At 40.3% G+C, this 12,593-nt stretch overlaps 1 protein-coding gene across 2 annotated transcripts in view; it reads right to left on the bottom strand.

The window, feature by feature from the left end:
- Nucleotides 1–12,593, bottom strand: part of Kcnab1 (potassium voltage-gated channel subfamily A regulatory beta subunit 1) — a 380,454-nt gene that overhangs the window by 354,451 nt on the left and 13,410 nt on the right. The window contains exon 1 of one of the 2 annotated variants that reach the window (XM_076932477.1): nucleotides 6,579–6,864. The exons of the other annotated variant lie outside the window; for it this stretch is intronic. Coding sequence (XP_076788592.1) covers nucleotides 6,579–6,820 — 242 coding nt within the window. The 5' untranslated portion in view covers nucleotides 6,821–6,864. Of the gene's footprint in view, nucleotides 1–6,578; nucleotides 6,865–12,593 lie in introns of those variants that run through there. 2 annotated transcript variants of the gene reach the window in all.

The raw sequence follows: 12,593 nt of genomic DNA, 5'->3' as shown, positions 1-12,593 counted from the left end.
ACCATACTCATATTCTGTCAGCCAAGAGAAACCCTTCCTTTCTTAAGATTTTTTTTGTCAGAAATTTTTGTTATGTCAGAAAAAAAAAAGGAACAAATATAGTTTGGAATGAAAGGTCTGCATTTTTCCCCCTCAGTCAGCCATGCTTAAGAGTTGGTACCATAGACTATTTGCTCTGTAAAACATGCAATTGATCATTTTTCAAAATAACAATAGCAGATCTACTGTATGGACTATGACCTCCTTAACTACAGGCTTTTTGACAAGGACTTCAGTAACAATAATGAAATTTCCGGTTGTTGAGTAGACCACATACCTAATCAGATTATGGGTGGTTAGTTATCCCATAGCAGTCATGCATGCCACTATTATAGCAGTGGGCATATCTTGCATATCAGGTCAGTATTGTAGCATGCATGCTCCAGACCTGGGTAAAAACACTAATGCCATTTTCTCCCTATAGCCTAAATAGACTTGTGCTTCAAGTTTAACACACACAGGAAGAATGTGTTGCATTTGTCTTTCTGCACTTGAGATACTTTATTCAGTATGTTTTCTTTTGTTGTTGTTTCATCCATTTACCTGCAAATTTCAGAATTTCATTTTTCTTCACAGTTGAGTAATATTTCATTGTGTATATATGCTGCATTTCTCTTACTCATTCATCTGTGGATAGATATATTGATTTCATTCCTAAACTATTGTAGAGTATCAATGGAGTAAAAATCAGCTGTTGTTATTTTGATAAATGACAATGCTCTCAAATTGCCTTCTAAATATGTATATATTATTTATACATAGAAACCTGGGCCATTTTCAGTCTCGGACAGAGAAGCTTTTTTTGCAGAGAATAGTAGTTGATGCAGAGATGTGTAATCAGTGAAAGTGCTGAGAATAAGAAATGGATGTTTAGTCTGAATGGGGTATCTCGATTAGCCCCTATTCTTGCCAAGTCTCAGAGAACATTGTGGAAGAGAAGGCAGAAAGAATGGAAAAGACAGAGGTTGGGGAAGAGTGCTGGGAAAGGCTTCTGTGTTTTATGTTTTGTGTTTTCTTTTGTTTTGCTTTTATTATGATGAAGGTGTTTCATGATCCAGTGCATGTCTCCATATGCATGCCCATATGTGTAGCACTAATTGGATACAGAGGATAATAGAAGAAGAGAAGAGAGGTGGGGGGAGGAAGATGAAATTGGAAGAGGATGCATTGAAGGAAATATAGAGGTAGTTGAAAGATATAAATTCAGGGAGTTGATATAATACAATTGCATTGTTTATGTGTATGAAATTCCCAAGAATCAAAAATTTTAAAAATTAAAATAATAAAACATTTAACTGGGTTAGGCTATAATAAACCTGCTATTGCATCTGGGCTTTTTAGAAACTCAGGAATATGCTAGACATAATCTGTGACTTTTTTTTCCTCTCAGTATGAAAAATGTCCTGTTGACACAATCAGGCAACTCTATTGATTTTGAAGAAAACAGCCGCCTGCTAGCTTCATTACAAGGAATGAGAAGGCCTCCTTTTCTTTATGAAATAGCACACCCTACCGACATTCACAAGCACTGCAAGGCAATTCAGAAGTTCTTTGTGGGGGAGGCAGTGGATATGGATCTTTGGTCTATGGTTGCTCTGTGGACAAGAAAATTAGGTTTCAAAATACCTGTTGTTTTCAGAGGAACAACAACCTCCATATGAGAAAATATGATTCATGTTAACTCAGTCTTATTCTTCAGCCTTGAATCTCTGATATTTTCATCAAGGCAACTTTTACCCTAGAAAATCACAGTGGAAAATTTAAAACAAATTGGAATTTCATCTCTCAATATTCCAAGCTGCAATCATGCTCAGATTCTGGGGCATTTCTTATTTAAAGTGACACTGCCAAACTGTATTTGTTTTAGAATGTCTGTTCCACTCCCTAGGCAATAAGCATGCTGTTCAGCACTGAACAGGCCACTTTGCTCTGCCTTTCAGGTCCACTACCGGCAGCCTATTCAGATTTTAAATCACATACATTCTGAGCCTCATCTATCTCAGTGCCATCTCTGTCCCTCCAGAAACACTGCAGGAGAGACACAGCCTGAGGCTTAGGGAAATCAGCACAGGCCCCAGGACTGACCTAAATTAGACCGGCCGAAAATAAATCATGTCAACGTGTCTTAATATGACTCCTGCACAGGCAGCATTTTCTAGGCTATTGTTTTTTAGACATGGCAGTAGCTACTTTAAGCAGGTCAGAATGTGCCAAGCATCCCATGGAAAGAACAGACCATGGGAACATGTAAAAAAAAAAAAAATGTATGTAGTATGAAGGTACTAGGAGGACAATGGTGAGTTCTATTTTAATACAAAATAATGTTCTTTGTCCCCAGTACCTCAGCCCTGAAATCTTATGGAAAATAGAATGGATTACCTTCCTGGTCCCTTCTATAAGCTTTCAATGTGAATGCTATCCCATAGGGTTTGTTCCTTTTGTTTCATAGAGTAAGAGGTTACACAGGAATCGGAAAAGGGGAGAGGCTAAGGTTGTGTGCAAATCCTTGTGTGAGGCTATTATATTGTCATTATGAGAGAACATTCCCCTTTCCCTGAAAGGTGTTTAGAATGAAAAATGCTCTTTAGAATGTTTATTTTTGAGATCAGTGAAAATCAATAGCCAAATACCCTCAAACTTGGACATATCTGATAAAATGCCTTAGCTGGGTAAGGTTCTCCTGATTTAACTTTCCCTTTGTTCAGCCCCCTTTGTCTCTTTGTGAGCAGTGTAGAGTACTATGCATGTTCTCACCTTGGGGTACCTATCAATATAGACTGGACATGTTTTACCCTGTCCTCTTGGTTTTAGGCCAAGGTTATCTTCTTCCTGTTTCCATCTGCCTTCTAGAAACTTTGTGTGGTGTCCCCTTAGCTGACTCAGTGTGACTGAAGCCTCTGAGATGTCTCCAGTCTGACAATACCCCCAGACACTGGGGAAAGGTAGCAGGAGAGGAACTTGAGCTTCCAGGAGTTTGGGTCTCTTTCATCTTATTCCCTCTTAAATATTTTTATTGTAAGCACATTAGTCAAGGCACTAAGAGTACAGTATTAGTACTGTACTAAGAGTACAGTATAGGTACCATTATATTACAACCATAGTTTGTATTAAACCCATACTGTTTCTCCCTTTGCTTCTGCTGACCTATCACTTGCTGTGTTACCATCTAATAACATTAGGGTTCCATAGGCAAGGGCTCCAGAACCCTCAAGGCTCTGCTTGGTATAGGATGCTGCTGAGGACTTCATTCATTACATACAAAGCACCTCAGGATTATCTCTCTCCAAACTTCTAATCAGGAAGCATGAGCTATTGTTAAGAAGGCAGCCCATCTCCTCCTCCAGAAACTATAAAGAGTCCACTTCCTCTTTGGCATTTGATGTTGTTGGAAGTCCAGGGACAGATTAAGGTCAATGTTTTGCAACTCCTCTGACCTGTCTGAAGTGTGCTCTCTCCCTTTGCTGAGTCTTTCTGCTCTTTTAGTCTTTCTTGGACTGATATTTTTCTTCTTTTAAATTAATTTTAATTAATTTAAATTAATTTTTACCTTCTTGGATTGTATGCATTTGGACTCCTTAAATATCTATGAAAATAAGGTTTAAAATAAATATAAATAAACAAATAACCCGTATAACTGAAAGGGTGGCTCTTGGGACCCATAGTCAGCAAACCACAGTCCACTGGCCAAATCCAGCATGTTACCTGTTTTTCCATGACCCACAAGCTGATTTTGTTTTTAATGACATAAAAAGAAAGTATGAAGAATATCTGTGACATGCTAAAATTGGATAACATTCAAATTTCTTTGCCAATAGTCATGTTGAAATATATGCCTGGTTGCTTATTTTATTTATCCATGTATTTATGTATTCATTTATAGAGACAGAATTTTGTTTTGTTTGGGGGTTTATTTGTTTTCAAGACAGGGTTTTTTCTGTGTAACCTTGGTGATCTTGAAGCTCGATCTTTAGACAAGACTGGCTTCAAGTTCACAGAGATCCATCTGCCTCTTCCTCCCAAGTGACAGGAATCAAGGGATGCACTACCACTGCCCATCTTATGTATTATTTATGGCTACTTTCCCTACCACAGGAGAGGGCAGAATGTATAACCAAGGCAAACCAGGCCCTCAAGCTTAAGATATGGACTCCATAACAGGAAGAGCTTGCTGACTCCTGGGTTAGAATCCTCCTGCCATTATGAGTACGATAAAATTCCTTAAAACAAGTAACCTGTGGCTCTTGAACAGTCTGGTTATGTCTTGAGCTCTGCTCAGACCTGCTCTTCAGTATATCCTGTTTAATATTGACTCAGCTGTGTACTTACTGTCTTCCTCAGAGTTAATGTGGTGTAATAGAAATGAATAATGTACAGCCGCTTAAAAATGATGACTTTGGAAAATTCTAAGCTGAAAGAAGGACAACTTAGTACACATTTCTCAGACACTTCCCTCCCGTCTTTTTCCAGTTTATACAGTGTTTGCCTATTTACTGATTTATCCCCCTTTCCTGGTCAACTTTAGTTAGAAATAGTAGCAAGTCTCTATGGGGTCACAACAGAACACCTTCTCAAAGATGACAGCAGGACCTCAGCAGCTGGCCCTAGGCTGAAGGCTGCAATGGCATTTGCCCAAATTAGGAAGAAGACAGCGGCTTCCCTAGCTTGCAGACTGCAGGGCTCTGAAGCTCAGCATGGGAACCTGCTCTGCACACTGAAATGGTGCAGTGTTTCCTTGCCTTTTGTTCCTGAGAATAATCTCTTATAACTTATATATCAGCTAGTGGGCTTTCATCTTCCCTTATCCCAAGGCTGACAAACAGATCCTATAGGGTAACCTGGAAGAAAACCTGAATATAATGCATGTCTACTGTGTGCCTCTTAGGCATCCAATACATCATTTCAAGATCGATATTTCAGTTCTCAAACTGGCAGAGATGAGATACGGCTTCTGCTCTGCTTAATGCCAAGGTTTATCTTCTTTCTACTACATATGAAACATAGAATGATATCCTTCAAGATGAAAGGACAAAGTCAAACTGGGATCTCTTCACACGGTCATTGTTCTTCTCACACCTTTTACCCTGGGTAAAAATGTCATAATAAACAAAAGTCTGGATATCGCCATGCCCCAACTATCTTTATAAGAAATGAAGGTAAAAGCCAAGTTGAAGAGAAACCAAGTGTCACAGTTTTCTTCCCTAAAATTCCCTCTTTGACAGTGAAAGTAAATTTCTAAGTAAGGTAATTAATAGGTGTCTTAAAAGAATAAATGAAGCACTGTTGAAACTGGGGGAAGTGCAGTGAAGCATGCATTGGAAGGTGTGTCAGAGCACAGCAAATTCATCATGATTCAAAGCCTTGACTGGTTCACGGGGTCACTAATGAGTTTAACTTGGCTCTCCTCTCCTCAAAATCATAAAATATAGTAAAGTGTCCTTGGAGATTCCAGTTCTTAGAAGAGTGTGATTTAGGATTATAGGTGCCTGTCCAAGACCTCGTCTACACGAGGGCTCAAATCCACAAAAGTCCATCCCTCTGCTATACCAGCCCTTTATTATGTAAGCCATCTGTGGAGAACACATTGCTCTCCAGAGAGGAGCCACACTATTGCAAATTGCTTTATTAATAAAATTAGCTGGCAAATCAGAGCAGCGGCTACTCTACTAAAATAAAGCATTAGAGTTGGACAATGAAACCATTGGGGATAATTTGTACTTGGAAAAAACTCACCCTGAGAACTCCAACTTTCAATGTTCACTAGGACAAACATCCTTTACAAATGCTAAGCTTGCTTTGTGTTTTCCATCCCCCTTGTCCTTCTGAGTGATTTGTAATCAGCCTCCAGTCTCTGGAGGAGGAAGGCCTTGTGTACAGGCTCAGCAGCCGCTGGCTGCCTTACAGAAAGCCAGGACAAATTACTTCAAAAACAAATGATACCTTCTCAAAGCAATTGATAAATACCCACTTCACTTTATACCACGAGAGAACAATAGCATCTCTCTTTCATTAACAAATCAGAAGGCCAGGGCAGAACAGGGGATTTATCAGATTGTGTTGGTAAAAAGCACTGTCATTTCAAGGAGAACTTGAACTAGTTTGTTAACCCTTAGCAAAGTCTACATGATTTAGGCTTAAATGAAGATAACAGTGAAGGCCTGGGCAACAGTGGAAAACATTCTGCTCAGCTTGATTAACTGCTTCAAGAAGAGTGGAGTTCACATTCCTCATTTCAAGATGCTTAATCACCTAATTCCTCAGAGCCAAAGCTCTTTCTACTGGCAGCACACAGACTTCCTTTCACAGGTGACTGCAGGACCTTCCACAAGTGCACTTGACTCTCTTTTGTGTAACCCTTTGAGCAAAGAGAAAGATAATTCAGAGTAAACCCAAGCAAACCAAAGAACTCAAGAAGGCCCACTGTACTTGTACTGCTCTCCCTCCTAACATCTTGTCTTGCTATTTCAATCTTTATTCTTTGACAGCAATGACCTTTGAACTCAATATAGTTTCTAGTTGAATTTTATTGCAATCAACAGTACCTGTATGCCATGCCTGTCTTCACCTTGGTGGTTTCCTGCAATGAAACTCCATGGATGCGTAGAAACTTCTCCAGGCATTTCCATTCTGTAGTTCCACTTGGCCTAACAGGCCAGCAGGCTCCCTGAGGCTGAGTCTTGGTTACTGTTAGTTGCCGTCGACATTTTAGAGCTGATTCACTGGATTTGGGCAGACCCAGCTTTGGACTGGGGATGTCTGCACAGGCAGGTTTATAAAGATGCATGGTTCAAAAGCCCTGAGAGTCAACAAGTTCACAGCTCTTAGCTTTAAGACTGGCTGAGACTAACTCAAGCTATCTGGATTTGGTTGGTCCCTAAAAGGAACCACCTTGCTTTCTTTAGATTTCCCTTCTTATTATTTTAATCTGAGCAGGCTCCCATGTCTCCCAGAAGGGTTCTTGGTTGTGTCTCTGCCAAGGCTTGGGCAGAAAAGAGCCCTATGGGAACCAACAGACGTTCTCTGTCTTTAAAACGTCTCAGAGTCAAATGTAAGACAGCTATGTATTGGCTCTAGGGAAAAATATGGGCATGTTTTCCCATGTCTTTCTATTTAGGTAGAAGAAATATTTTGGTAGGATACCAGCCAGATCTGTTACCATAAAGCCTTGGCAATGATTCATACATGCATCAGTATTCCTCTGTAAATCATCAAATACTTTATAAACAATTTTTATATTAGTGGGAGGAGTCAATTGGATGAAATGCCCATTAACTTTTTCTTTTTTCAGTTGTTTCTGTCAAATGATAAGAAAAAAAATCAATGAAGTGTAGATAAGAAACAGAAGGCTCATACAAATATGGACAAGGGTTTTTGTTTTGTTTTGTTTTGTTTTAAGCCTAGGAGGAAGGATAGAGAATAGATGGAGCAACTGGATATTTATAAGGATAACAAAACAGCTAAACAAAAGCAGAAAAATAAGATACATGAATCTGGGCTAGAGAGACGGCTCAGCAGATAAAAGAGCTTACTGCTCTTACAGGAGAACAAGGTTTGACTCCCAGTATCACACTGGGAGGTTCACAACCACCAGAAATCCTAGCTCCCCGGGAAATCTGATGTCTACTCTTGGATGCTACAGGCTCATACACCCATATATATATGCCCATACAGATATATACACATAATAATTTTTAAAGCAAAGATAAGTGAATCCTGGGTTTAAGTCTTGTATAAGCATTAACTCAAAATGAAACATGAACCAAAAGTACATTTGAAAGTATAAAAACAGGAGAAAAGTATTTTTTACATGTATTTATTTATTGTTCCTTTGTATGTGTGTACGCATGCAAGCACAGGTATAGGGATAGCTTGCAAGAGTCAGCTCTCTCCATCTTGTTTGTTGTAAGGGTCAAACTTAGGTCTCGAATTTTGGCAGCAAACACCATCCTTCTGGTCCAATAGGAAAAAATCTTTACTTGAGTGAAGAATTCTTAGATTTGTCACCAAAATCATAATCCAAGGAAAGAAGACCACTCAACGTTGATCACATGACTCAACGTTGATCACATGAAAAATAATTGCTCTGGGCCTGCATGGTGGGGCCACAGCAACAGGGACATGATTGTAAGCCTGATGACCTGACTTTGATTCTTCGGAACCCACAAAGGGGAAGTAGAGAACCAGTTCCATAAATTGTTCTCTGATCTCTGCACTCATGCTGTGGCAAATGCTAACCTGTGTTATATCCACAGCGTACCACACTACACCACGCCATGTCACAGAACTCTAAACAAGAAAAGAGTCAACTATATGCTTTTGACTTCTTCCCTCAGCTCTGTGCATCTCCCATGGTATCCAGCAGCATTATTTATTCTGCTTTCCCCAGGGTTAGGGGCCTACGGCTATAAACCCCTCCATGAAAGTCAGTTATCTCAAAGACTTCCAGTTCTCAGCTTCTGTAAATAACTGACCCAGGCAGAAAAGAATTCAGTCAGTCCTTCCCTTTGCTCTCAACTTCCTGGCAGATTATGCCTTTGACCTAAGTTGGATATTGCATTCATGAATATGGGAAATAGAGTTGTTGATTTCTACTGGGAACATAGAGTTCAGCTTGACAATGTGTTTCTGGTTGAGTTTGGTGTGCTGGATCATTTTATGTCAACATGACACAAGCTGGAGTTATTTGAGAGGAGAGAACCTCAATTAAGAAAATGCTTCCAGGCTGAACACCGAGTAGGGGGGAATTTGAGGGTGGGGAGGTGGGAGTGGGGGGTAGGTGGGGTCACATCCTCATAGAAGCATGAGGAGGGGGGATGGGACAGGAGGTTCCTGGGTAGTGGGGGGAATGGGGTAAGGGGATAAAATCTGAAATATAAATATAATATCCAATAAAAATAAATAAATAAAAATAACTTGCTTGAGGAAAAAAAGAAAAGAGAATGCTTCCATAAGATCTGGCTATATGCAAGCCTTCAGGGCATTTTCTCAATTAATTATTAATTGGGGAAGGCCCAGCCCATTGTGGGTGGTGCCACCCTGGGTCTAGTGGCCCTGGGTTCTATAAGAAAGCAGGCTGAGCAAGTCATGGGAGCAAGCCAGTAAGCAGTAGTCCTCCATGAACTCTGCATCAGCTTCTGCCTCCAAGTTTATACTGTTTAAGTTACTGTCCTGATCTCCCATCATGAACAGCAATACAGAAGTGTAAGCCAAATAAACCCTTTCTTCCCCAACTTGCTTTTTGGACATGGTATTGTGTAGCGGCAATAGACACTCTAAGACATTTGGTGATGACCCTTGCCCGACATGGTGTTTCTCACAAGATTCCAATATCTATTGTTGCAGAAAAAGCTCTGAAGATCTCACTCTCTCTAGCTTGGCTTGCATCTGTGGCTGTTTCCAGTGTGAGCCCTGTGCAGGATCAGATGTGCTGCTACCTTCAGCATCCTGAGCAACTGACTCTTCAGTGCTGTCTCTGTTATTATCAACGATCTTCAGGCATCCTCTCTCCCTTAAGAGAGGCCATTTGATTTCTTCTCCTTTTTGCTTCTGCTTCCAGGGAGATATTCCAGGTCCAGAGCCTCATGCTGCAGATGTTTCTCTCAGGCTTGCTGGTTCCACTTGAAGAAAACTGCACACACATCCCTGCCCCCTGGGCCCCTGGCTTCTGCGCATCATGATCTGTGTTCTTTCTGAGGAAACACTATATATATACCAAACCATCATTAGGATCATTTCCAGTGCCTCAGATGATGTTCCCTCCAGCCTTATCTTACTTTTCCCCATTCTTTACTTTCTTCAGCAGCTGTCAGGTACCAGGAATCTCTTTTGTCTATGTTTTTGTTGGAAAAGTTCTCCGCACCAAGGCATGCACAGCTGACAACAGTTAGCATCAGAGGCCTTCAGATCTGCTGACTGGTTACAGTAGCCTACAGTTAGGCATTTAGTAAGGAAAGCTTATCGTTACAACATACAGCCAAAACAAGGGGTGTTATTCATTTGCATGTGAACACTGATGGTTTCTGAAGACTCTGAACTAAAATTTAAACTTTTTTTTTAAAAGGGAAATTAAAGGGTGTTACAGAGGTATTTTTGAGATAGTTCAGTGTGAATCTGGCACTTTTATTTCTTTACTTTTAGTGGAGGCAATCAGAAGTGCCGAAGCAAAAGGAAAGAAATAGGAATATTTTGTTTATGATGACTCAAAAGTGCCTGCTACTCCATGTGTGTGCTAACCCTCTGTCCACCAGTTGTACTACTTTGGGAAGCACAGAGTTCTGAAGTGCCCTCTGAGAACGTTAGGAACCTCTTTCTGCATGTGCCCATCTTTACTCTGTCTACTCTGTCAGCACTTTGAGGGGAGACTGGTATCTGACAGGTCTCTGTAATGTCCATTATAATACACATGCTTTGACACAACCAGTATCTCATAGTTAACAATGGTTTGCTTAGCGTAATTGTGAGCTCTACTTAATCTAGCCCCTTTCTTGTCTTAGAAGCCAAAGCTCAGGATTCCAGGGAGAAATAAAAGATCACAAAGTTCTGAAAGACCAAGAAAGAAACCACATGATAGGATGAAATTTCAGAGAAATTGGTATTCCCAAGCGAAGTCGCCTTTCTGCTTCTATCACATGATGTTCACATTTAACTGTGGGGCTGTGAATGTGGTTTCTACCCAAGTGGGAACACTAGAGGCAATGGACGTCTCCCTCAGAGATGACTCAGAGGTAAAATGGGGAAAGGGGTAGTTCCTAGAACAAGAAGTTTGTGCCTCTTTTTTGCTTCATGCCTGTGCTACATTGATTGAAGCAGAACTTCCGAGTAAGTTGCCTGGACTCATCCTTCCTTTCACTTGCCTGTCGGCCACTTCATCTGCAACCCATACCTTGAGGTAATGTGGGACTCCAGGGTTGCCTGCAAAACCCAGCATGCCCTCTACAAATGCCTGGATATCATCAGAGAGCATCTCCTAAGCTTACAGAAGACTTACTATTAGGTTCGGAAGGTGAAATTATTCCTAGCTAAGCTGAGACCACTCTGACAGCCCATTCGGAAATCAATACTGACTAGTCCCAAGACTGAACACCAAGCACTAGTCAGATAATCCACAACCTGACAAACTGGAGTAATAGCAAACAGTGGTCCAAACAACTGCTCTCAAAAAAGGAGACCAAATATCCACACCAAGAGATGCCACCAAAGACCTAATTCCAGGTGTCTGAATAAGCTAAATCAGTTTATATATTTAAATATCCAAACACATAAGGCTTACTTTTTGTGTCTGTGTGCAGGTGTATGTATGTATGTATGTATGTATGTATGTATGTGTCTTATTTTTTGAGACAGTTTTCCTTGCTGAACTAGAAGCTCATTAATTCTGATAGGTTGGCTGCTCAGCAAATCCTAGGGAATCTTGCTCCTGTCTCCACCTCCCCAGTGCTGGGATACAGGCAGACCTCATGCTTGTGCAGCAAGCACTTTATTAACTAAGCTATGTCCCTAGTCTGCAGGCTGATTCTTGAAATGTCCTCTCACTTTATCATAATTATAGATGCTCAGCTTCTGAACATAATATTGTTCCAAGGCAATAGTACATAAAAATAAATCAGCTGAAAAGCCCCAGGCCTGCTATGAATGAGAAATGGGTAATTCCCTTTGCCAACTCTACTTCTGATGGAATGCTCTGTTGGGTGGGACATTTACAAAATCTAAATAAAAGTGGTGTCCCATCAACATTTTGGAAAACTGAGTTCTAAATGCTTGGCTTCTCTAAAATCTCTAAGAGTTCCTCCATACAAACACCAATCTGAGGTGACTCCAGGACCTGGCACTCTTCCAGTCAGACTCATGTTACTACAAAGAGAGGAAGGACTGAGTTAAGTTTAGGAGTGACCTTTCTCCAATTTTTCTGGACAGAATACAGCCAAGAATCAATCAATCCATCTATTGATCTTTTTTTTTTTTTTCTTTTTTCTTTCCTTCTTTATTTTTTTTAATTCTTCAAAGCAGAGTTTCTCTGTGTATCCCAGACTGCTCTGAAACTCACTTTGTAGACCAGGCTGGCCTACAAACTCAGACATCCACCTGCCTTTGCTTTCTATCACTATCTCTGGCCTAATATCTCTGGTCTTTCTTTAACGTAATTTATGCATGGCTGACTTCTTTGTTTCCTGAGACTCAAACAAGCAAATTCCTCACCTCAGAATACTGAAATGATGAAAAGAGCCACTAGGGCCAGGCATTTTGTAATCTGTAACAAAAATCAACATCAACAAAGACCACAGAGGAGGGGGTGGAATGCAGAAACCAAAATCCAAAGCTCAAGTACCAAATGCTTCTCCTTATCTCCAAGGCAAGTCTCATACAGTTTAACAACCCCAGGGTATATTTCATTTTTTAAAAAGTAACATATTAAAATAAAATCATCTAACATAAAATACATTGTCTTACAGTAAATAATTTAGTGACAGTAGTGCATCGACAATGTTCTGTAGCCATTCCTCTATCTTCCACAAAATGCTTCCATTCATCTGATGTTAAGGTGTCACAGGCAATGATCA

The sequence above is a fragment of the Arvicanthis niloticus genome, chromosome 4 (genome assembly GCF_011762505.2).
Source record: "Arvicanthis niloticus isolate mArvNil1 chromosome 4, mArvNil1.pat.X, whole genome shotgun sequence".
NCBI classification, from domain to species: domain Eukaryota; kingdom Metazoa; phylum Chordata; class Mammalia; order Rodentia; family Muridae; genus Arvicanthis; species Arvicanthis niloticus.
This window is presented reverse-complemented; position numbering and strand designations above follow the sequence as displayed.